The 25,888-nt window shown below is 39.5% G+C and overlaps 3 protein-coding genes across 5 annotated transcripts; 2 read left to right on the top strand and 1 right to left on the bottom strand.

The window, feature by feature from the left end:
* Positions 1-1,970: 1,970 nt before the first annotated feature.
* On the bottom strand, positions 1,971-14,057 carry LOC117371887 (coiled-coil domain-containing protein 73-like). The gene is made up of 20 exons (XM_055222223.1): positions 13,997-14,057; positions 12,610-12,688; positions 12,370-12,501; positions 10,290-10,361; positions 10,148-10,219; positions 9,821-9,895; positions 9,257-9,295; positions 8,651-8,786; positions 8,357-8,436; positions 8,175-8,300; positions 8,047-8,106; positions 7,862-7,966; positions 7,301-7,411; positions 7,080-7,220; positions 6,829-6,997; positions 5,262-6,766; positions 5,092-5,176; positions 4,797-4,936; positions 2,517-2,599; positions 1,971-2,139 (listed from the first exon to the last, which is right to left on the bottom strand). The coding sequence occupies exons 2-20, from the start codon at positions 12,652-12,654 to the stop codon at positions 1,971-1,973; spliced, it is 3,345 nt and encodes a 1,114-aa protein (XP_055078198.1). The 5' UTR covers positions 12,655-12,688; positions 13,997-14,057.
* Positions 14,058-14,534: 477 nt separating this feature from the next.
* Positions 14,535-17,917, top strand: LOC117372056 (DEP domain-containing protein 7-like). The gene is made up of 12 exons (XM_033967781.2): positions 14,535-14,679; positions 14,884-15,069; positions 15,150-15,288; positions 15,387-15,482; positions 15,573-15,697; positions 15,991-16,195; positions 16,383-16,483; positions 16,591-16,767; positions 16,902-17,044; positions 17,132-17,257; positions 17,503-17,578; positions 17,675-17,917. The coding sequence occupies exons 1-12, from the start codon at positions 14,577-14,579 to the stop codon at positions 17,884-17,886; spliced, it is 1,689 nt and encodes a 562-aa protein (XP_033823672.1). The 5' UTR covers positions 14,535-14,576; the 3' UTR covers positions 17,887-17,917.
* A 573-nt stretch (positions 17,918-18,490) lies between these two features.
* tcp11l1 (t-complex 11, testis-specific-like 1) lies at positions 18,491-22,693 on the top strand. 3 transcript variants are annotated; one of them, XM_033967779.2, is made up of 10 exons: positions 18,491-18,660; positions 18,886-19,027; positions 19,172-19,304; positions 19,380-19,500; positions 19,629-19,849; positions 19,941-20,077; positions 20,270-20,439; positions 20,522-20,703; positions 20,794-20,966; positions 21,050-22,571. In XM_033967779.2, exons 2-10 carry the CDS (start codon positions 18,892-18,894, stop codon positions 21,271-21,273), a joined length of 1,497 nt encoding a protein of 498 aa, XP_033823670.1. In that variant the 5' UTR covers positions 18,491-18,660; positions 18,886-18,891; the 3' UTR covers positions 21,274-22,571. The 3 variants fall into 3 exon arrangements, with proteins under 3 accessions (XP_033823670.1, XP_055078457.1, XP_033823671.1); XM_055222482.1 differs by lacking the exon at positions 18,491-18,660 and adding an exon at positions 18,711-18,731 and having other exon boundaries at positions 21,050-22,693; XM_033967780.2 differs by lacking the exon at positions 18,491-18,660 and having other exon boundaries at positions 18,947-19,027; positions 19,176-19,304; positions 21,050-22,569.
* The last annotated feature ends 3,195 nt before the right edge of the window (positions 22,694-25,888 follow it).

The following is a 25,888-nucleotide window of genomic DNA, read 5'->3' as shown; positions in this document are numbered from 1 at the left end:
AATGAATATTTTGTCAATTATTTGCTTTATCTATCGCTCATATATACAGTATATATATGCACTGTAGGTTAGAAGTCTCCACACAATATAGTAATTGAAGTATTTTACAGACCAGCAAAGCAGCTGCACTGCTTCTTTTTGAGATGGATGTGTGCACTCAGAGTGCCAGGATTGCACTCAGTCTGAGTCTAGTGCCTTTAATACAGCCTCAGTAGATTTACTGTGATGCTTCTGAGGCAAAGAGGTATAATGTGACACAACACGGCCCCATAACCCCAGGACATTCAACAATGTTTAGCACAGACCCATTTAACAGGAGGATTGGCAGATATATTGCTTTCCTCCCATCTCATGGACAAGATTTCAATAAAGTCGTACTGTAAATCAGAGCTGAATTTAATTTGTAGTGGCTTTAGTGTAAAGGCCTGAATTTAAACAAACCTGGACAAAAATGTGATGGTGTTTGTGTGTGTGCTATTTTTCTGTTTTCATCAAGAAAACACTGAGCATAAAAAAATATATTTTAACAAGTAAATAAATGTAAGATGTAAAATATTGTAACTTGTATTTGGTGTGGAGTGAGTCAGCCTGAGTCTATGGAAACGTTTCCCAAGGCTCCCAGTTTTATACAGAAAAATAGGGTGTGTTAAGGGGACACAATGATGGAATGTGAATGTCAGCGGTCTTTTTATTTACTCTCCATAAAAAACACTGAGCAGTAATTAACAGAAGGTATCCTCCCCAGCCCAAGGGTAATTGACTGTTTCAAACCACCAACCCTCCATAAGCGCGGCTCTGTGTCCCAATGTCCCATGTGTGTGTTTGGATGTGCCAGTGTATTAAAACCTACTCCTCAATATCCCACCCTCCTCCTCTTCCCCTCCCCTTCCTCCCACTGTGGATAAGGGTCAGCAGCAGTGGGCACAGGCAGTCAAACGCTTCAGATTTCTTTACGAGCGCATTAACATTCAGCCAGATTCATTAACAGTAAGTGAAGTATAGTGGACAAAACAGAGACACGCAGTCCCTGTGAAATTGGACGCAAGTACAAGAGGGAACTTGAACCCAACCCCAAGAGGATGCAAATTTACTTTTAGAGCTGCTCAAAAGTCTGGATATATAAGGTGTAAGGGAACAGGATTAACCAATAATAAATTAGCAAACTGAGCCAAACAGCCATACTGACCATCACCAATAACACATCTATGTTTAAACATACACCTTGGTAGTGTTTTAGGTATGTTACTCAAGGACACACAGGCAATATGAACAGGCTACATAGAAAAACTAACCACCAGTTGTCTAGTTGGTAAGTGTAATTTGACCTGATGGAAAGCATGACACCTCTGCCAAATTATGACAACTTTTTGTCCTTTGTTTTTTAAATTATCCTTATGTGATGCACTTACCCCTCTGTTAATAGAGGAACATTCCAGTCTCTGCAGTCTCATCAGAATCGGAACATAAAGTTGTCAGACTTATTTAACTGTGCTTTAGAGCTTTATTACATAGTAATGTATGTGCATGTACATGTTAATAGGCTGGACTGTGAACAACAAGCAGCTGGTGTAAAAACAACACCATGTTTACAAAAGGTGACTTCACAATAACAGCTCCTCTGAGACTGGCCACTGAGACTGGCAATCAAGTTAATTAATGTTAATTAGCATGTTAACTGGAACAGGGTCTGTAACTGGCAAACACAGGGTGGCCTTTTCTGTTTATTTGGCTGTTTGCCACAAATAACAGAAATAAATCAATTACTAATGTGGATTCCGAACAGGACAATAGTGGAAGATTCAATTCTGTTTCAAGTAATTAAATTTAGAGCATATGAGTTTCTGAGGAAAGTCGAGTATGAACACTTGCAAAACTATTAAATAATAAATTCTAATCGTATAGAAAGAAAGTAACACTGAAATCCTCAGTGTGATGAGGGTGGGACTATACCCTAGACATGTTGTTGTCTTTTAGTTTTCAGTCTTCCTTCTCTTTGGGAGTCGCAGCCTTTCTGTGTTTAGGAACTGTTCGATTTTGGAGATCTGCACCCTGAACGAGGACTGCTGCTCCTCTGTACCCTGGGAGCAGCTGAGGCCCAACTCAGACTCTGGACTTCTACTGGCATCAGGGGAGAGTGTTCTGCTCAAAAGGACAAAGATGCTCTATGTAAGTCTATGTATGTATATAATATATATATATATATATATATATATATATATATATATATATATATATATATATATATATATATATATGACCTGTAACCTACTCTGGTTGTACCACCTGCTTGAATCCATGGAGATAGATAAGATTATTGCCATTAAACAGTAATACTATCTAAGTAGTGCTATCTTCATGAAAACAAGTAGTTGGTGGACCTTCCACCATAAAAGTCACACAAGGCATCAGCGCTATGATTTTCACTATTCATAATGAACATGTGGTACTCTGTCAACAAAAATCAAACAAAAAATATTTTAACAAACCATATTTTGGCTTACACACAAGTATCTAACCTGATCTGTGTCTGTGTCCTGCTGACTGTGCCCGAGGAGGTACAGACCAATGAGGAGGCTTCAGACAGTGAAAATCTGCCATCCTACACAGGGAAGACATTAAGTATTTAGTAATTTAACAACACTGCAAATAAGTACTTTTTGCTTTCAATATGATTAATTGGTAATAGTTCAATAATAAAGATTGGGCCTGGCCTTAGGTCTTTCATGATACACAATTCATAAGCACTAGTGATGTGTCAGCATTAAATCACTACCTGCACATTTGTTTTAATGAAATATGCTTATTTTAAGAATCAAAATTATCATTACTTTGACTGCACTACATACATAAGTTTCTCTAAGTAAGTAACAAACGTGTAGTGCTGTCACCACAGCTGAACCGGGAAAAGAAATCAACCCTAGACTTTATGGTCTAGACCAGCTCCCTGATTGCAGCGATCCAGAAAAAAAAAAAAAAAAAAAAAAGACATTTTTCAATGCCAGTTAATCTTATAGGCTAAGCTTACTAATGTAATATTTCAGTTTAATTTGATTATATCCGGGGAGATTTGTTCCAAAATGGTATGGCTGGCCTGTTTTTATTGAGCTGTATTTGTTACACAGACCCTAATGCTTTTGGCAATTTTTAATAAGTCAGTGCTATTAATTGTAATTAAATGTTGGTGTTTTTTAATTATGATGATTGGTAGAAATTAAATCAATTACTATATAAAATAAATAAGCTTAAGGCATCCTCCCAGAGTTTGCTTGTTATGCATGCCCCTGGATGTGCAGATACTGTCAGCAGTGACAGCCGTGGTCTGAAGTGGGCCCTAAACACCAGAGGCTTCACTCAATTGTGTCAGGGAGTCTGAACTAATGTGATTTCAGCAAAGGAGCAAATCTGTTATCTTTAAAGTGACAGAAAACATAAGAAATACACGCTGATCGCGCCACATGAAAAGGAGCATCTTTTTTTTCAATAAGCTAAACATAAGTACAGCAATGCGAATATGAGGTGTATCAATGCCACTCGGGACAGGGGTAGGCGCTCCTGCTCCAGCCTCAACCTGTCAGCTTTAGGCCAGCCTGGGGAATAAAGGGCTGGGCCAGGACCACATGTGTGTGGGGCCGCTGTGAACTCAAAGTAGGGGGAAAGCTGAATAAGTGTGGGCCACTTAAGTGTTACATCAGGACTGTGCATGGTGTTGGCACGGGTTTGACAGTGACTGGCCCAAAAAGTGCTTTGGCCCACCAGGAAAACTCACGGAGCTCCAGATGGCCAGTCCAGCCCTGGCTGCCACAACTTAGTTTCAAGTATCACATTATATCAATATTTTTGCACACCACTAAAGAAGATAAACATTTGAACTTTGTGTGATCCTTCCAAAGTTAAATATAAATCAAGTACAATTTCATTTTTTCCCTACATTTTTTTCTAACTATTTAGCATTTTATCTCCTCCAATTGCTGGCACCTGGTTTCCATTAGACTCACAGGGACATTTTGTGGTGATGGTGACAAAAGGGCAGGAGAGTGAAACAGAAGTGAAACAGAGTGCAGCCCTTTGCAGACGTGCTGCGAACAGGGGACAGATGATGAAGTGAGCGAGCGCACAGAGGGATAAGACAGAGTGAGTGAGAGAGGAAAGGTACCCAGGCGTCATCAGCCCCATTCTTCTGCACAGGTCATTCATCGTGTCTCCACAACTGTCTGCTGAACATGCACTGTATACAAGCTCAGCAGGCATTAGCTATGTTCATCATTCATCACTTAATGTGAACTAGGAATTCATCAAACTTTCTAATATGCTTGAGTACAGCATTGCTTTGGACAATAATTTAAACTTGTAAGATATTTGGATGTCATTTCAATATTTTGTATGGGAACTTGTCAGCTTTACATACAAGTTATATACATTAGGCTTTAGAGTAAATTACCCCTGAGACTCACCAAGCCACAGTGTACAGGGTGGTGTAGCTCAGGATCTGTGGAACTGAAAATGACCTCAAACCAATTAGTTTGACAGACAATACTTTGCACTGTCTCAGCATGAGAAAGAGTATAATTAACATACTCAACATTTAATTTATTTTTTAAGAGTATGTACTTTCCACATCAATTCAAACACACTGAACTTAAAATCTATAATCTTCTATGAGATTTAAAAGGTTTTCCTTTATATTGATTTTAAACAAGTGTGTTTAGTGTTTAGGTCTAAAACGATGTCCTATATGGCCTGGTTCAACACAATTTAAATGCACTACAGACATAGACAGAGCATGCTCTTAGACAGACCATTTGCCCTTCTGCTGTGTCTCTGTGGGCTTCTGCGAGAGTCCTCCACTCGGTCTGCTGGGGTCTCCTGGAGGAAGCAGACGTCCCACAGACACTGGAAGCCGTCAACAGGCCTGTCGCCCTCGTAATGGTCAGGGGGGCTAAGAAGAATGAGGTGAGATGGCAACAAATCCACTCATAATTAAAATGTATCATTATTTCCTGTATGAACAGGCCTAAGATGATTTAACTATCTTGGATCAAATTCTTTTTTACAACCCAAAAATGTATTAAACAACATTGCAGGAAATCTTACCTTTGTTGTGTTTGCTTCTATGGAACAAAGAAACTGTGTTCGAAGAATTACCATTGTAGCCACTAGTATTTGACATTTGGGATGTCTGTAACATAACAAAATACAGTTGTATGTGTGAACAGCAGTAAATAAGTTATTGTAGTTAATACTTAAAACATCATGCTACTTACATTATAAAGAGCGCTGTGAGGTAACATGTCAGACTTGGCATTAAATGTCGGTGCTCTTCTCTGTGCAGAGCCCCATTGAAACAGTGGTTTGTATGTGGTCTTGAAGGGTCCAGCAAATTCAATCATTTTTGCTTCTTTTGTTAAGGGATTCTTCTGGAATTCAGACACACTGCTAAATTGTGATATGGGTGAGTCACTTTTTAAATCACTTTCTCTTGGCCAGTGCATTGTAGCTTTGGTAGTGATTTTTGACAGCTTCTGAGAACTTCCGAATTCATCCCAAGATATAACAATGTCAGTATTCATTTGATCAACATCAGACTGTTTACACTTGACAGTAGATTTGTCCATAATATCCACTTGCTCGTTCTCACCCTTTTTCTCACAATCATTAGTCAGATTATTGCTCACTGAATCAGTCAAGTTATTCTTTTCCTCAAAAATTTCCTTCTGACTTACAAAATGTATTACATGTTTGACCATTTCACTTACTGGAGAGCATTCTTTAGCACTTTTATCAACTGTGTCCTCCGTGTGACCTGGTGTGTCAGGAGGGCTAACCGTTTGTGTCTGCATTTTAATAGTCTCCTGATCACTGACACTGGCCAGCTGAGCAGCATCACTTTGGGACTGACATGAACTTGACTTATTAAGAGTTTGGGGAAGTTCAGCGGTTGTGGATTCCTCGGACACAATTCCTGCGTTTTCTTCTAAATCATGACAAACTGAAAGCGGAGGTGACTCTACAAGAGGGCTAGCGTTTTGTACATCATTTATGGGCTCACAAACTTGGCTCTCCATTAAGTCCCCGGGCAACACTTCCTGTCTTGTTGTCTCTTGAATAGGCAGAGCCTGGTCGACTTTTTCATTCACTGTGCCTTGTAAAGCACTTTTTGGTTTATTGGGACTAACTTGTGTATTATTCCTTGTATCTTTACTCACATGTAGCTGATTTTCCTCCTCAGTCATCTGTGACTGCTGCTCTGACTCTACTACACCAAATGTCTCACCTCTTGCATGATCTTCATCAACACTTTCTGCAATAAGATTTAATGTTACGACCATGGCATCCTCAACAGTAACTGATGCTTCGTTCAGGTCAGTCATTTGAGCTTGTTCTTTGAGTGAATTTTCTGACTCTTCTGCTTTCTTTTCTTTGGTGTCTTCATGTCCATTTTTTTCTTCCATAGCTACAATGTCGGCTTTGTTAATAGCACCATCGTCTCCTTGGAACAAACTTTCTGTGATGAGCTTTAGACTTGTGTTTGCAGAGTTGAATCCATTGCTTAATATTGCTGAGGAGTTCGTTTGAGCTGTACCACTTCTGAATACACTACTCACTACCACATGAGCTGGGACCTCATTCATGGTACAGTTATTTGTATGTTCAGTCATGTCTTCACTGAGGATAGCTGCAGATGGACTGTTGTTGTTGTTGTTAGTAGAATATATTTTTGATTCAAGGACTGTTTCACTCATGTATCCCTTGTTGAACACAGCTTGTCCTAAACACAATTCCACAAAATGTTTTAAATTGTTTTAAAGATTAAATGAACGGCTAACTGACCTCCTCTAATTATGGAGACCCATTTGTCTTTTGGTTCATCTGAATCTTTGGCCAAAGTCAAGGTGTGCACACTGCTGGACAATTCAATCCTTGATGAACTCTCACTGCTGCCTCCCTCTTTAGTGGATTTCGACGGGATAACAGTGAGGTCCAGTTCCTTCACTTTTACCTGCCAAAGATGCATAAATATTATATTACATTTTATTATTATATTATGATTCTGTTGTGGTAGTGTGAACTTGTGGTTGTACCTTCAGTTCATGAATTTGTTGTGCCTGTTCTTTAGCCTTTGATGAGAGCTCCATGCGATTCTGGTGGAGCTCCTCGTAGGCCTCTTTGACTGTCATAAGTTCTTGTTGCTCATTATTTATCTGATTTAAAAATCCAGCTTTCTGTACAAAATAAATCAATAAACAAAAATACTGTGAACAGAATGTTTTGTTATTTAAACAATCAGTGACACAATATCTACCTCTTTGTCCCAGTTGCTTTTGGAAACACTGTACTCCTCCATTAGTTGTTTTATCTTCTCTTCCACTGTTTTCTCTTTCACTTGCATTGCCTTGTGGTCTTGCTTAAGGCTCTGCAGTAAAATTAATTACCCATACAATTTTAATGCAATACTAAATTTTTATGAGTTTATTTAACATGAACTGCAGGGTTTGAACAAAACGAGGACTCTTCTTGCTTACACAAATCAGCGGTGTCATTTTAGTAATGATTTTAATAAATTAATGAATAGAGGATGTGAAATCCAAAGGCATGTCCAGTGAAAACACATAAAAAGCAATAAACGCTAAAGCAATAAATTGGAAAACCACTCAGACTCATTTGGGTTCAGACCGAACCATATTTACTTAAGTACATGATGTTATATACATCACTGTATTTCTCACATAGTGTACTAAAGATGCCATTTATTTTCTGCCTTAATACTTCAGTTAATTCATGCTTTGGACTTCAAATTATAACCTTATTAATACATCCATTCCAGACCAATTGACAGTGAATAATGTTTAGCGGAAGTTCTCACCTGGTACTGCTTTCTTTGAGTCTCTAAATCCAGTTCAAGTTGACTTAGTGTCTGTGTCTGTTTTGACAATAGCTGATGAGCAAGCTGCAAAGATGTCAACACCTCCTGAAGTCAAGAGAAACATAAATAACCAAAGCCACCTTAAGAATATTTGTTTATTCAAATTCAAATATTAATGACTTTACTTGTTTTTCAGCTTGTAGAGCTTTGTTTTCATCTTTAAATTTCCTGTTCATTTCACATTCCTAAGCATGTATACAAGTGAGTATTACACAAAATATAATTTTCTGTTAAATAAATTACTTATAATTACCATGTTCAGCTTTTGATGCAGATGATTTAATGTTTGCACTTTTATTGAAAGGTTATCTTTTCTTTTGTCAGGATTCACAAAGGCCATCTTGGTCTTGACCAACTTATTTCTAAGCTCTTCTACTTCCTGAAAATACACAAGGAATGTAACAGTGCAATTATACACTTGAGAATTCCACATACCTTGTTAAGTGATGCAATGTTGACTTCTTGTTTTTCATTGGTAGAAGTGAGCTTTTTATTAAGCTTCACTGCTTCATCAACTGTAAGAAAGATGAATACTACATGATTGCCAAAGCACTGTAAATATAAACTGGTCCTGATCACAAAATCGCCAAAAACTATTCTGGACAGTGGAGAGGACATCTCAGAATTGGTTTGAAAACTGTTTTACATTCAGAGTTAATGCTGGGACAAACTGAAAAAACATAAGCTCCAGAGCAGTTTTCAACAAAATAAATTGAAACTGTTGTTTACCATTCTGTTCAAGTTTATCATGAGCCTGTTTGACCATAGAACACTGTCTGGCCAGAGCACTAAATCTTTTCTCCACCTCTGAAAGTTGGTTTAGGCGGCTATCTTTTGATCGACTCTGCAAGGCAAGTTTTTGTTCCTGTGAACACAGATAAAAGGAAAATCCCCAATGTAGATTAATAAAAAAGAAAAAGAAAATAACATTTAATAACACTGTAAAAAAAAAAAAGATGTATGAGACAAGTATATAATTATGTGAATGTGGTTAATTCTAACTTTGCAAACTGCCATTACAGTTTCATTGCCTGTAACAAGAAAATTCTTTCTATTTCGCACTCCCTTAACACTCTAAAATGCTTATCACGAAGCAACTGTTGTGAAAAAGGTTAAACGAAGCGAGGCCTAGTTATAAAATATTTTAATAGATATTTTCTCTGCTGTGCCGGCAGTTCAAAGTGTCACACACTCCCTATCCGTTACTCTTGATGAGCTCTTTACCTCAAACGCTATTCCTCCTTAGCACCATTCACTCAGCCTCCTCTTTTAATTCTTCCAACTCCCACCAATCTTATTTCAACAATCTGTAGGAGCAGAAATTTCTATACTTACCAGCTCACTTGATTTCTTTTCCAAGTTGTACTTTGTTAACTGTTGAACAACAGTAAAAATGATACCAGTAAAAAATTACATTCGTTAAGTAGTTGAATGTCAAAGTTAAGTTTATTTTCATGTGTGCTGTATCAGATTTGTCTGATATATCGGATAACTTTTAGAAAAGCCTTAACTTAAGCCTTTCATATGATATATTCTAATTATTATATTGCAAATGCATTTTACATTTAAAAAAACAAAATCTTAACGTGCTGCACATTGTAAAGAGACCTAGACAAATGCATCTCTTGATGCCAGCAGCCAGAATAATTAACTAACTGGGCATCCCTTGGTCCAGTGTCTCAGACAGAATATCAAAAAAGGTCTCTATTGTCTGTTCCACGGTTGGGCTGTTTAAGTGCTGGTGAGTGTGCCGTGAGCTGTATATCATCTCTGTGGCATCAGGGCAACACTCAGCCAGACCCTGTGAGGACTACAGGCCTTTTCCAGACGACCATGACCCAATACAAATGCAAATGAAGATGTTATATAATTATTCAAATGAGCTCAGGGACAATATACCTGCAGAGACTTCAGCTCTTCCTTCAAGTTGTGAATGTTTTTTTCTTTCTGCTCTGCACTTAGCTGGTATCTGCTCTGAAACAGTAGATTTTTATAAGTTAATATATATATATATATATATATATATATATATATATATATATATATATATATATATATATATACATACACACACGAATGAAAATAGAATTGAAATTGAAAGATAATTTTCATACCTTCTCCTCTTCAATATTTCTTATTTTGGTCTGAAACTTTTTTAATAATCAGGAAGGTAGTATTAAAAGTTGCACAGTATCTTTCTGACTAATATGTCATGAGTTAAAATACTTGTTTGTTGGCCTTGGAGAGCGACTCTGCATACTGATTTTTCTCTGATCCCATTTGATGTTGTAAAGATTCCTGAGTTGGGTAAATATTAAATTACATTCATTATGATACATATTTTTACTAAGGTAATATCTCACTGTACCTTCTCCCATTCCAGCTCCTGCTTCTCCAGAACAAGCTTAGTAATCTGTTCCTCAAAGCGTTTGTCTGCATCCTGAGCAAATGAATCATCAGTGCACCAAATCAAATGCATGTAAGGCTGTGCAATCAATTCAGTTTTAAACAACATTGAGATTAATTTTGTTTTAATCAAGAGAGCTACAGCTAATCCTCTGCCAGTAAAAGCAAGTGGTTTGAAGCAGAGTTTAGACTTCATGAATTAATACAAAAACATACATACAATTGTACAGGTTGCACAATAAAAATGGACATAACCTGTATTCTTATTATTCTTATTATTCTTCTTCTTATTATTATTATTATTATTAACAAACTTTCAAAAATAACCAACTTCAGCTTCCATTCACTTCACTCACAAAAAACAATCTGGACTTTTTCCAAAACTGCAAACTGCAGTAAGTTTCACTGGTTCATTATGGTGCATCGCTCGGTGAGTTGCACATACAATAAGGAACATTAGAAGGGAGGTAATATTTGGAGAAACCCATCCTTATCCTCCCTCTACCCCAGAGACGCAAGGTAAAAGTCAATTGCTCTCTATATCCAGGAGACTTTTTTATGTGGACGTGGGAGCTGGTTAACCCTCTAAGACGATTTTATAAGTTCCTATTAAACTGTGCTACCAGTGGCTCTGCACATAATATAAAATAGAACAGCTAGAAATAATTTGATACAGAGGTCACTAGAATACCGGTATGTCAGATAAACATCTTTGATGAGGAAAAAATATTATAAATGTTTATCAGTTTCTTTGACTTTTTAAAGTTTTAATGTGTTTTTTAACAAAAAAAGGAATCCCCCCAGGGGTTCCAGTTATCCTGTTATGCTCAGTCTAAATCGGTATTGGGTCACACTGTCTAAGCGAAAAGGGAACGTGACCTCCACAGGAATGTCCGGCGCATCATTACATCCTTTTTGCCTCTCACCCTCCGCCCAATGAGCACAAGCACTTTGATAGGAGCCTGAGGAGCATCAAACTGATATAATAGCAAATGTGTATGTCCCGCATAACAGGACAATAACTATAAAAATCAAATTACAACAAATGACCAACATCCTATTTTTGCTCCTTTAACCTTTAAACACACACACCATGTGTTGTTAAGCTGAAACTACTTGCTGGAGGCTAGAAGTCAGGCTTTATTTCAACTGTCTTTGCCAAAAGCAAATTATAAATTTATTTTGTACTTATTGGTCAAGGGCCAAATGGCTTTTGTAAACCTTTTTTGCACCGTGACCAGATGGCATCAGTCCAGTTTCATGAAAAGAGGAAAGCAGGGCTGAATCCTTTCTGCAAGATGACATCTGGTGTTATGAGGTCAAAAACTGATAGTTGTGCTGTCCAAATAAAAAAAAAAATTATAAAAAAAGACAATGCTTAGGACTGATATAGCAAAAAAACTAACTAGCAAAAAAGTGAAAGCTGCAGCTACCTAATCAGATATTGTACCTACTATTCAAGGCATGTGGATCACAAATATGTTATGAACATGTTATGATTAGGCCTGTCACAATACATTTTGAAATGCATAATATTGTTACAGAAATCATTGCAATAAACAGTAATACTGAAAACGCTTTTGAGGCATCTAATTAAAAAAAGGTCTGCTTTATAAATAGCCTAATAAAGCACTTAAAAATTATTAGAAGCAATCAGCCACATATCATTATTCTTCCCTCCTCCTTCCCCCTTTTATTTATTTAATTTATTTATGTATTTGATTGGGTCAATGCATGCTAATGAACAGATATGATACAAAATGAATGTAAACACATTGGATTATAGCCAAAAGCTAATTTCCATCTGTTGTCCCAAATCGAGATGTCCACAGCCAATCCTCTGTTAATAAAAGCATGTTTTTATTGACAGAGGATTGTGACATTTTATGTGTGTCTGTGTGTATGTGTATGTGTGTCTTTCAGTTTTATTTTGTTTTTGAAAAGAAAAAATAAAATCTAATTAAAAATCGAGACAGATTAAGATCGCCCAGTCCTATACAAATGAATATATTAAAAACATCAATAAAAAACATAAATGTTACCCTTCGAATGTGCAGCTCCTCTACTACCTCAAGCAGGTGTGCTTTAAATTCAAGCAACTGCAGGAAGACATTTCCATCAGACATATAAAGATCGGGTAATGACAGCCCCTGTCCACATTCAGGTCCTGCAGCCTAAACACATCTTGGAGTCATTCATCATTGGTTTGAATGAAAACACATACATTTTAACTTCATTGTAATATAATGTAGATTGGTCTTTGTGAACTGTATTCAGCTTACTGTGATGCTACTGGAGAGATGGGTTAACTCTTTACACACATCCATTGGTTGACCAGGGCATCAGGGGAAGTGATTTCCGCTTAATAGAGAGAAAATATCTTTTGTTAAAAAAGGTTAATAGAATAGACTCCCTAATGGGTAGACACCCACCGCTCCACTTCCTTTGAGCATATAATGAGCTTCTCATCTGCATTTTCCCTGCTAAATGGTTTTATTAGAAATAATAGAGTGGTCCATTAAAGGCTCAAAATGTTTCTCAATCATAATAATCTCACCTAATGGCTGTGAAATGACCATTCATTTTTCCCCTCCCTTGTGTCACACAATATCTATTGCACAAAGAAGATAATACTTCGATAAGCCATCTAGGTTCAAATGAACCACACCATTGACACTAATAAGGGTCAGAGCAATAACAGCAAGTGAACAAATTGTGCTGTCACTGCTTTTAAAATTATCTTATTATTTAATTTGACCTGTGGTTGGTCCCTGGAACTGTCCCTTCAACATAAGCAAGCCTCATACTCACATAAACACGCACACATAGCCACAGAATATGACACTTTTAGTAGGAGTACTCCACTAGTCACTGCTCTCCTAATAGAACAGACCCTTAAGTCCCATTTAACCTGGGCTAGAATCAATCATCTCAGGGGATTAAATGGTCCCTGTTAGAATTGGCTACTATCATAAAATGACATTGACCTGAGGCAGTGGGAGAAGGAAGAGGGGCAAGAGTCCAAGAGCACAATCAAATTTGAGACAGGAGTAGTCTACACCAGTTTTATATGTTGTTATTTACCAGGACAGATTTTAACCATAAACGATAATCCATGAAACAGTAAAAAATACATGTATTTCATCACTTTTAGACCGATGGATTTTAAAATAGACATCATCATTTGTAAGTGTTGAAAGCTAAAGTCATTAGATCACGTCCTTTTTACGCACACGTTTCTTTCCATCATAGATTCACAGATATGCAAATTATAAAACACAAACCTTTATTAAACTTCATGTGTGCAATACTAAACTAATTTAATACTTAAATTAAGCAGCATTTGTTTAATGCTAAATAAAGCTAATACTCCTATGGCTAATATCTGAACACCCGTCCTGCCACCAAGAACAACTTCTACATCACTTACTGTGGAAAAGTATTTATACTAAGTAAGTATTTCTATTTACTAGTAACCTATTTGAAAGAAATCACATTTGTTTATTGCTCAATTGTCTAATTACATTTGACCAAGATAGCATCAGAAAAAGCGCGATAAAATATGATCAACTGGAGCGCACTCACACAGACCGCAAAAACATATTTATTTGACACAAGTATAAAAAGTAATTGATGGATAGCCATTATTTAAACGAATTACACATTTACCTCGCTTCGGTTGCGTTGGGATCTCTTCTTTAGCAAGACAGCACCCTAGTGGCTACACTGGGGCCTACACCAAGGTAAAAACACAACTTAGGTGAGAATGTTCTTCACTGGTGCGAGGCTGAGCTCAGAGTGAACCTGAGCAGAGCCGCAGCTTCACATCAGACAGAAACAAACTCCTGTGAGACCAGAGGCTCCTCTCTGGGCAGAACATGTGTCGAGGCAGAGCATCTCAAGCTATCGTGGAATTTGAAGGTTTCATTGTCTGTCTTGATCATATTCAAAGTAATGTATTTTGTTCTGATTAGTGATTTGATGTTTGTTTTTTACAGGCGCATATGTAGTGTTATGTGTGTGTTAGGCACTGTTGGATTGTAATTTTTTTGAAGTGGTGGGAGAAAAAACAACGGGGCAAGAAGAAGCAGGTGTTTCAGGACAGTAAAAACTCTCATATAGATTTGCAGACATTTAGCTCTAAGTATATAGTTCGCAGGCGTTGGGATATCTTCTTTAGCTAGACGATACTGCCACCTAGCGTTTACATTGGGGCACTACACATACAACTTTTGGGAATCTGTTTCATATGCTGGTCGGTGATGTTCTACTTTTCTCTAGCAGTAGGATGTCTTCAATCAAGGAAAGAGCCGCGGCTCTAAATCTTGCAGAAAAACTTTCTGTGGGTCCAGGTGAGTTAATGCTAAATGTCGAATCATGTGAACCACGATTGGCCAACAAATTGAGAAAAATTGCCACACTAGACTTGGTAAATATGTAGAATGCACAATGCTAAATTTAGCAGTTTACATTACAATCCATTCACCTAACCTAATGCATGTCTTACCCATTTTAGCAGTCATCTTGGTTCATGTCTGCTCATGTTGTTCCCTTAGCTTTTGGACAAGCCATTACGCCAGGCCACAAATGTCTCCAGTGGCGCTCCCTGATCACCTACCTCAAGTCCAATGTAACCATAAAGAAGAGACGTGTCCACATGAAATCTCACAGTGACTGCTTCCTGGGCTCAGAGGCTGTGGATGTTGTGGCAGAACATCTCAAGCTATCCATGAAATTAGCAGGTTTCAGTGTCTGTAAATTTGTTCATATTCAAAGTCACTTAATTGTTACTGATTTTTGGTTTTGATAATTTTCTGTATAGACACAGATGTGACACGACACAAAGTGGTGTGTGTGTGTCAGGCACTGTTGGATTGTAATGTGTTTGAGGTGGTGGGAGCAAAATCAACGGGGAAAGAGCAGAAGCAGATGTTTCAGGACAGTAAAAACTATCTTTACAGGTTTGTTGACAGCTTCTTCCCACTTCCCAAAACTAATGTCCTCTAAAACACCCCTGTAAAGCTTGCCTTGTAATTGATCTTTCTATAACTTTTCACAGGTTCATTGAGGTACATATACCTTCTGTTGACGAGCTGGAGAGGGGTGTTCTTGCAGTGGGACTTCAAACATTTTTCTGCAATGTCCTTTCAGAAAAGTGAGTGGAGAAAACAGTTATTTCTACTCAGCTTTGCGCAATAGTAATGGCAAGTATCAATGTAACTATAGTTTGATTGTTCTTTCATAGACTGGAGAAGCAGGCAATTCCCACACCATCTCATGTTGAAATGCTGGATGTTCCTGAAATGGAGAGCCTGACACTGGAGGCCCCTGTGGACAGTTTGAGTCTCAATCCAAGCAAAGAAAAAACAGGTACAAAATTGCCAGAGTCATGTAAAACAAACCATATTTGTTCGCTACTAATGCAAATTCTACAATATTCATTTTGATAGTATAAATTAATATTATAGAGCTGGGAGATATGTTGAACAATGAATGAGATTGCAATAGTTTTCCTGGAGATGTGCACAATTAGAATATTGTGTAAATCGTCTAGAGTAAAAAATATTTAAGTAGCCACGTGACATTTCTGCAATTTTGTGAAATTGTGTTTTAATAGTATAGTTGTTTTGTTTTTTTTACTTTTTGATAATTATGTGATTTAGTGATAGATGAGGTATGGCAGGAACTGACCCTACTCCGTCTCCTGAACCTGGTGGAGCTCCCTGTGTTGGACGGAATTCTCCAGCGCTGTCTAAATCCAGTGTCTCCTCAAAAAGCACAGCCACCGCTCCCTCACATTAATCCAGATCTCATTCACAGCAGCAACCACCTGGACAGGAAGGTCCTCAAGGCTTTCAGGGACTCCCAGTATGTCATTATTTTCTCTGTGTTAGTTGTGCTAAAATTACTTGCCACAGTTTTCTTTGTATTAATTTACAACATTTACTCACAAATCTCTTTATTTAAATGGTTGAATACCTACCAGTTTTGCTATGTGTGGTTTTTCAGAACACCAAAATAACTATAATTATATTGGGGACACTCTGTTGTGCAGGGAGGATCCATGGCTGTGTGCTGCTCTAGATTGTCTGGACTTTTTGCCAGACCAGTCAGTGGTGGGCTTGAGTGGGGCTCTACCTTGTTGCTTCTCTGAAGGTGAATAATTTACCACCAAGTTGCAAGATATGCACCAAATCATTTTAAGTTTTCTTTAAGCAAAAAAAAAAACCATCTAACTTTTATGATTCTTTCCTCATTTGAAGACCCTAGTGGAATACAGAAGTCTTGTTATGAACAGCCTCTGCTTTCTTCTAGCAGTTTAAACAATTATAAACTTTTGGTTTATGGAGCACTGGCCAAGCACTACAGCCACACAGACAAAGCTCCACTGATGCCCCAACACATGACTGACATTTACAAAGCTATCATTGAACTGCTTGGTAAGAGTTTATGAATGGTGTACTTTACATGTTTAACTTTTAGTGTGTATTTCTTTAGCTAATTAGATATTTACACACACAAAAAAATCACAACAATACAATATTATGTGCTGTGTTGATCTCTCGCCTTGTAGTGACAGCTAAGTTGGGCACTGCTCTGGAGGCCTTGCAGTTGTGTCTAAAGCTGTTGCCCAGCAGCAACAGAGAGGAGCTGCGTCGCCTGCTGACCTTTATGGCCTTGGCAGCACAACCAGAGGCCATCAAGCTAGACACTGAAGTAAGGCTGAAGAAGAGTTTCTGTCTCATTCACAGATCTTTAGAACAACATGTTGTAGTTTAACCTAAAGAATGGCTGAAATTATAGATGGAAAACAGGCTGGTCGTGAAGAGGGCTTTCTCTAGGACCATTCTCCATAGCAAAAGTCTCACAAAGGAAAAAGAAGACCTGATGGTTGTCTTCATGCTCAGCAATATTCACGACATATTTAAGGTACTCCTAAATTATACATAATGACTCCCTAATCTAAGGAATTATATTATTAGTTATCCCTATAAGATAAGTAATTTAATTAGATTTAATTTAATTTATGTAAACAATAAAATAATAATTATTGGCAAGTTTTGTGGTTACAGACAAAAGTAAGACAATATATTGTCTTCTCATTTAGTGTAAGTGTTTTGTATATTTAATCTAGCTTTTAAGTCATCATTTACACTTGATTGTCTTTGCTGAAGATCCCTGGTGCCCTGCACAAAGAAGTGAGTGATAAGTTGGTTCACCTTGTACAAGGGAAGCAGCCCGATGTGGCCGGTAAAAAAAGAACCTTTTTGGTTATAAATTGTTTTTCAAATCACTGTTTTTGTCGACTTTTAATTGTAACTCAGTTTTACTCTTTTACTCTGACAGGCTCCATGTTCTGTGTGCAAGTCTCAAAGAGAACATATGTGGACTCAACAAAAACAACCACCAATGATGAACTATGGAAACTGTTGGACAATATTCACTGCAACATAAAAATATCCAGCAAGGAGAGAAAACGCTTACTTCGACAGTTTTACCAGGCACACCCAGAGGTTTTTAACCAATATTTTGGTGACTCTGCTGTCTCTCTTCTTTAAACTTTGAGCAATAAAAAATATGCAAAATGTGATGAGTCTTGAACTATCGTCATTGGGTGTCCTCTATGTAAAGCTGTTTAATTAATTGATTGATTAAAATAAATAATTTCAAGCATTGCATTGCTGCTTTGTCAAATTCTGTAGTCTATAAATCAACAGCATCTAACAGACAGAGCACTTTCACATTAACAAACTACTTTATATATATATATATATATATATATATATATATATATATACATATATATACACACACACACACCCCACACGCACACACACACACACACACACATTTGTGTCCTTTTCTTTTTTACAGTGGGCGCAGGCTTTTCTTGACTATTATTGACTTGGATGGAAATTTGTGATGAAATTTACACTTATAGACGAGAACTATACTACGCTCACAAACCCAAGATTTCTGCCAAACTAACTCCACCATTATCATTGTTAAACAAATAAAACCACTTTCAATAGTAAAACAGTCAATCACACTTTTATGTCACTTTTTTTTATATCTTATGACTGTAGACCTGCCTGTGACCGCATTGATCGCATCTTCCAGAGACTTACGTCTTTAGCCACACCCAAAACAGGAAGTGGAGCGAGTGGACTGCACCAACGCTAGTCGAGTTGTTTTGGAGATTAAATACTGTTAGGCTGCGGTTGTTAACAAAGCTGTATGCGCAGTTTTGGCTATCGTCGTGGGTTTGTGTGGATTCAAATAATTTACAGCTTTTTTTAAACCTTTTGATAGCGTCGTCATCTATCACCCTGGTTAGTGACGTTGTCTGTAATTTGCTGCTTTGTTTTTGCCTGTTTTTGCGTCCATGGATCTATGAAATGATGTAATTGTTGTTAGTATTAGCATATTAGCATTTTGTGCCTGAGAATTACATAGCATCTGCGATAGTCTCTACACTTAAGGGCATGAACAGTGTTTATTACATCTGATTTAGTTGACATCAAACAATTGACATTATGTTTGTTGTACTTCCAAAGTCCAGGATGCCCAAGGATTCAGATGAGTCTAGGAAGGGGGAAAAGGATTCAAAAGAGGAGATGACAGAGGAAACATCAGAGATGGTGAGGAGGAGAGTACGAGTAGAAACTCCTAGCCCACACAGAGGAGCTACTGCTCAAGGTGAGCAAATGGATTATTTTTTGTATACATTAATTGGACTATTTTGGTCCTTACCTTACCAAAAACAGTTATAGGTTACATTTAAAATGTAATTGTATAAAGAGAGTCAAACTAGCCACTTTGTGAAATCTTCATCTCTCATAGCCAGTCCTCCTAGGTTTGTCTCCATTGAGGAGCTCATGGAAACAGCAAAAGGGGTCACTAACATGGCATTGGCTCATGAGATTGTTGTGAACCAGGTTTTCCAAGTGAAGCCCACAGAACTTCCAGAAGAAAGGTTAGGTGTTGTAAAATATATTTGTATAATTTAGCTATTTCATTAACTCTTACTATTTTCCTTCCTGGCATAAAGTTTAGAACGCAGAGTCAAGGAGATTATGCGCAAGGCATTCTGGGATTGTTTGGAATCACAGCTAAATCAGGATCCACCTTCATATGACCATGCTATTAAATTACTGTCTGAGATTAAAGAGGTAAGATGGGGTTATTTTTAGACTTGCATGTAAGGAATGAATAAAGCAGATTAAAGGAATTTACTTGCACTCTATGAACAACTTAGTTCAATAATTATTACTAAGGTGATTTCTGCTTTTTTATTCAGACTCTCTTGACTTTATTGCTGCCTGGTCATGGTCGTCTGCGCTCTCGCATCGACGAAGTTCTGGACCTTCCCCTGATCCAGCAGCAGGCTGAGAAAGGAGCACTTGACATTGGACAACTGTCCCAGTTCATTGTTGGAATGATGGGTTCTCTGTGCGCTCCTTGTAGAGATGAAGATATCAATAAGCTAAAGGAGATCACAGATATAGTGCCTCTGTTAAAGTAAGTTTTAAAGCTTTATGTTCCATTAGACTGACCATTCTGTGAACATCCGTTGATGTTATTTTAAATGTATACCTGATTGTCTATGTAGATCGATATTCACTGTGTTGGACCTCATGAAGATGGACATGGCTAACTTCGCTGTAAGCAGCATCAGACCTCATCTGATGCAGCAGTCAGTGGAGTATGAAAGGACTAAGTTCCAGGAGTTTCTTGAAAAACAACCCAGTAAGTACAAGTTAATGAGTCCTCATTGATACAGACATTTATTTTTATTAATGCCCTTTCTGGATGAGATTTTTTTTCATTCATTCATATTTTTGTCAGTGTGCATGCATATTGCTTTTATATGCTGTTACTTTGTTATTTTGGATGGGAATATATGTTCAGTACACTAATGAAACCATCCTCTCTGTTTAGATGCCTTAGATTACACTGAGAAGTGGTTAAAGGACACAGTTAATGCTATGAGAGAGTCAGAAGTGTGTTGTGCCTCATCTGATCCGCCATCTCTTCTTCCACTGCATATTCATAATCAGGCCTATCTACGGCTACTCAGATGGGACCATTCTGCAGAACCTTTCCCAGAGGTACAAACCTCCACACTGTTGAGGCTTTCTGCACTTTTAAGGCTAGTCACAATTGTTTTATTTATACGTTTTCCTTAATCAGACCGTATTAATGGATCAGATGAGGTTCCTGGAGATGCAACAAGACATGGAGCGCCTTGTTTTGATCTCCTCTATCCTACTCATTGTATACACTACAACAGGAGAAGCCATATCTGGCTTACCTGGACTAATGGAGAAGCTAAAAAGCACTGTTAATGTCATTCTAACTGACATGCACTCACCGTGAGTGGCAGCTTAATGCATTCTTCTTTTATTTTAATTAAAAGTTTACATGCAATTGATGACTCTCATTTTTCTTTTATTCATCTCAAGGGCTTTTTCTGCACAGGAAGCCTTAGCCTCCATTGGGGAAAAAATGTGTGTTGAGCTTAATGACTGTTTGGGTCAGCATGGCTATTCCCCATTCTCAGCTGACAGAAAGGGAACTTTAAAGGGACAGATTAGTGCCGCAGTCTTACCAGACAATGCAGTTCGAAAGCTCATAGGTAAGACCATTGACTAAGAATTGTGTGCCTTTAGCTACACATAGAGGGCATATGAGGCTAATGTTTATCTGTCTTGTCCTCAGAATCTCGAGTTCAAAGTTATCTTCTTGCTTCTCTGGAGTCCACTCTACACCAGACCCAACCTGCACTTCCTGGTGGTTTGGCCCCGATGAGCAGAGAGCTAAAGGAGCTTGCAGTTCGATTTAGTCGCCTCGTCAACTTTAACAAGCTAGTGTTCTCTCCATTTTACCAAAGGATTATTCAGAAAATCCTGATGCCCAGTGAATTAACCAGCATAGATGTTTAAATAAAGTGTAGCATCAAGAAAGGTTGTGCTCAAGTAAGTTAGTGTGTTTCTGGTAAGTTGGAAAAAACGCAAACAAGATGCGACTTACAGTTTCATAGTCATATACATATTCAAGTTTTGGCTTGAATATAGATTCTTAAAGCAAACACAGCTTACTGGCCTCTTTAACTATTGTATCAAGTATTAAGTGACAAAGCAATAACATGGGTCAGTGGTTCCCAAACTTTTTGCAGTTGCTGTTATGCCCCCAGGCCTTCAACTCTTTCTCCCTGTTGTATCTGTCTCTTATGTTTTGTGTGTGGTTGAATTCTGTCTCTGGCCAAAAAATGTGTCTCACCTGCAGCCACCTCACCTATTTAACCTCCTAGGACCTGAACTCTTCTCCTTGACCCGAAGGCGCAGGGATGCAACCCTCTCGTTCACCGGGGTGAACTCCGACATGTGGCGGCTGAGCTGTGGGGCAACAAGCAAGCCCCCACAAGCTTGCCACCTCTCCCCATGGGCTATGCCAAAGAAATGGAGAGTCCAGCCCCTCTAAGGGAGTTAGATTCCAGAACCTAAGCTGGGGTAGAGCCGCTGCTCCTCCACGTCAAGAGGAACCAGCTGAGGTGGCATCTGTTCAGGATGCCTCCTGGACGCCTCCCTAGGGAGGTTTCCGGGCATGTCCCACCGGAGGAGGCCCTGGGGAAGACCCAGGACACGCTGGAGAGACTATGTCTTTCGGCTGGCCTGGGAATGTCTTGGGGTCCCACCGGAGGAGCTGGAGGACCTGTCTGGGGTGAAGGAAGTCTGGGAGTGCCTGATTTGACTGCTGCCCTCATGACCCGCCCCAAAGAATTATCTTTTTACATTATGAGAAAAATCATGTTCACATATGAGGACATTTGTTCTACGTTTTAATCATTTTGATTGAAACAATAAAGTCACATTTGAATAATCATTTGCAAAAACTATTAAGTGCCTGACACAGCAACATTTTTCCTGAGTGTAAAAACAAAATGAGAAACAACACTTGTGTCTCTTGGAACAATGTGGCTTGTTTGAAGTGCTGCTGACAGGAGCAGGAAGACATATGCCTTTAACAAAGTCCATCTTGAATCTAAACTATAATAACATGAACGCCCTTCGAGACAACTGTTGTTGTGATTTTGGGCGTTACAAAAATAAAATGAATTGAATTGAAAATATTATACTCTTCTGTCACCACTAAATGGGAGTATAATGACCTCATATGTGGACCCTGTAGAGAACTAGACAACCCAAAATGTGTTGTCCACATATGTGAACACCAGGTCCTAGGAGGTTAAGGAGATTCTACACACCTGCTTGGGGCTGCTGGCCTTTGTGGCCTGTATGCCATTATGCATGTGTCACTTGTCAGTCACTTTGATGTATGTGTCTGACTTAAACTAAACAAGCGTCTCGAAACACATTATTTGTGCTGTATGTGTTTCTTGCTTTCATTTCACTTGATTCTGTTTGTAGGCTTACATGACTCATGGTTTTTGAGAGACGTGATTTAGATGTTTGTTAAACTAAGAAAAGCAAATGACAAGGATTTTTGTTCTTGTGATTGTTTTGTTTTAAATCAAGTCTGTACATATTTTAGCTCTTTTATGTTAACTTATCTTTTACATTCCATCCATCCATCCATTTTCTTCCGCTTATCCGGGGCCGGGTCGTGGGGGCAGCAGTCTGAGCAGGGACTCCCAGACTTCCCTCACCCCGGACACGTCCTCCAGCTCCTCCGGTGGGACCCCAAGGCGTTCCCAGGCCAGCCGAGAGTGTTCCACGACCAGGACGAAAACCACACTGCTCCTCCTGAATCCGAGGTTCGACTATCGGTCGGATTCTCCTCTCCAGTACCCTGGAATAGACCTTACCGGGAAGGCTGAGGAGTGTGATTCCCCTGTAATTGGAACACACCCTCCGGTCCCCCTTCTTATACAGAGGGACCACCACCCCGGTCTGCCATTCCACAGGTACTGTCCCCGACCGCCACGTGATGTTGCAGAGACGTGTCAGCCAAGACAGTCCCACAACATCCAGAGACTTGAGGTACTCAGGACGGATCTCATCCACCCCCGGAGCCTTGCCACCGAGGAGCTTGCCAACCACCTCAGTGACTTCAGCCAGGGTGATGGACGAGTCCGCCTCTGGGTCCCCAGTTTCTGCTTCCTCCTCGGAAGACGTGACAGTGGGATTGAGGAGATCCTCAAAGTATTCCTTCCACCGCCTGACAACATCCCCAGTCGAGGTCAGCAGCTCTCCACCAGCACTGTAAACAGTGTTGGTGAAGCACTGCTTTCCCCTCCTGAGGCGTCGGACGGTTTGCCAGAATCTCTTTGAGGCCGTCCGATAGTCCTCCTCCATGGCCTCCCCGAACTCCTCCCAACCCCGAGTTTTTGCCTCTGTGACTGCCCGAGCCGCGGCACGCTTGGCCTGCCGGTACTCATCAGCTGCCTCAGGAGTCCCACGAGCCAGCAAGGCTCGATAGGACTCCTTCTTCAGCTTGACGGCATCCCTTACTTCCGGTGTCCACCACCGGGTTCGGGGATTGCCGCCGCGACAAGCACCACAGACCTTACGACCACAGCTACGAGCAGCCGCATCAACAATAGAGGTGGAGAACATGGCCCACTCGGAGTCCATGTCTCCAACCTCCCCCGGGATCAGGGAGAAGCTCTCCCGGAGGTGGGAGTTGAAGACCCCCCTGACGGAGGGCTCCGCCAGACGTTCCCAGCAGACCCTCACAATACGCTTGGGCCTGCCAGGTCTGTCCGGCTTCCTCCTCCGCCAGCGGATCCAACTCACCACCAGGTGGTGATCAGTTGACAGCTCAGCCCCTCTCTTCACCCGAGTGTCCAAGACACGCGGTCGGAGGTCAGATGACACGACAACAAAGTCGATCATCGACCTCCGACCTAGAGTGTCCTGGTGCCACGTGCACCGATGGACACCCTTGTGCTCGAACATGGTGTTTGTTATGGACAAGCTGTGGCTAGCACAGAAGTCCAATAACAAAACACCGCTCGGGTTCAGATCGGGGAGGCCGTTCCTCCCAATCACGCCCCTCCAAGTGTCACTGTCGTTACCCACATGGGCGTTGAAGTCCCCCAGGAGAACAACGGAGTCCCCGGTTGGTGCACTGTCTAGTACCCCTCCCAGGGACTCCAAGAAGGCCGGGTACTCTGCACTGCTGTTTGGCCCATAGGCCGACACAACAGTGAGAGACCTGTCCCCGACCCGAAGGCGCAGGGACGCGACCCTCTCGTTCACCGGAGTGAACCCCAACACGCAGCGGCTGAGCTGTGGGGCAATGAGCAAGCCCACACCAACTCGCCGCCACTCCCCGCGGGCAACGCCAGAGAAATGGAGAGTCCAACCCCTCTCAAGAAGATGGGTTCCAGAGCCCAAGCTGTGCGTGGAGGTGAGGCCGACTATATCTAGCCGGTAACGCTCAACCTCCCGCACAAGCTCAGGCTCCTTCCCCCCCAGCGAGGTGACATTCCATGTCCCCAGAGCTAGTCTCCATGTCCGGAGATCCGGTCGTCGAGGTCCCCGCCTTCGACTGCTACCCGGATCTTTTACATTCCTGTTAATTAAATTATTTCTTTGTTTTTTCATTTTTTTCCATTTGTTTTTTGTTACCTCCCTGACCTTAGCTGAGCTGGGTCGTAAGAGTCGCGCCCCCTGATTTTGGATAAGTCACATACTGCCTATTCCAGTACACTTGACTGAAATATTTGTGGACACTGTACACATTATCTAACTAGTCTAATATAATGTCAAGCTCCTTGTGTACCCCCTATCTGCCCACATACCCATGCAGGTACCCATACCACTGTTTGAGAATCACTGATATGGATTAATCATGTTGCTAGAATGGAAGCAAAGAATCAAGTTGAATGGATTTGAGAAAAACGAAGATCACAACAGATTGTGTAAAAAAATCTGTTAAAAAGCACTTTTTAAATTAAGTGTTAAAGTTTGCAAATGACTGGACCCAGAAGTATTTACATTAGAACAATTTCTTTGCTGTCTTTTTTGTTCTTTATTTGAATATTGAAGGAAAACATAATATATAGAGCATTTCATTTTCAATATTATTTTAATTATCACCATTTTGTGATTAGATTTTATTGGCTTTTTTGTTTTGTTATTGTTTTTTTCCCCAAACTCTAGCTTGTTGGTAGCACTTAGCTGATATTTGCCACCTACTTCATATGATTTTTACATTTTAAACCAACATCACTTGTGTAATGCATGAATGTAAATTTAACATGTCAATAAAGCACTGCCTGCCCTTCAGCCCACTGTTTTTTTTTTTTTTTATAGTTACAATCAGTTTTATCTTGTACCCATATAATATGTGCTTGAGCTCTTTAATGTAATAACACATTTGAAAGCCAGGTGGTGCTATATCTGATCATTATAATTTTTTAGTCACCTTTTACTTGTATTAATAATTTTTGCGTTTTCATGACATTGGCTAGTTATGTTTTATTTGATTCATGTTTCCACGCAGTCCCTGTGAAATAAATAAATACAACTAAACTCATGTAAACAGTTGCGTCTGATGAGAATTCTTTTTTTTTTCTTTCTGAATGTTCAC

This window comes from Periophthalmus magnuspinnatus, chromosome 6 (genome assembly GCF_009829125.3).
Source record: "Periophthalmus magnuspinnatus isolate fPerMag1 chromosome 6, fPerMag1.2.pri, whole genome shotgun sequence".
Classification (NCBI taxonomy): Eukaryota; Metazoa; Chordata; class Actinopteri; order Gobiiformes; family Gobiidae; genus Periophthalmus; species Periophthalmus magnuspinnatus.
The sequence above is the reverse complement of the archived record's forward strand: the minus strand, read 5'-3'. Positions and strand labels throughout refer to the sequence as shown.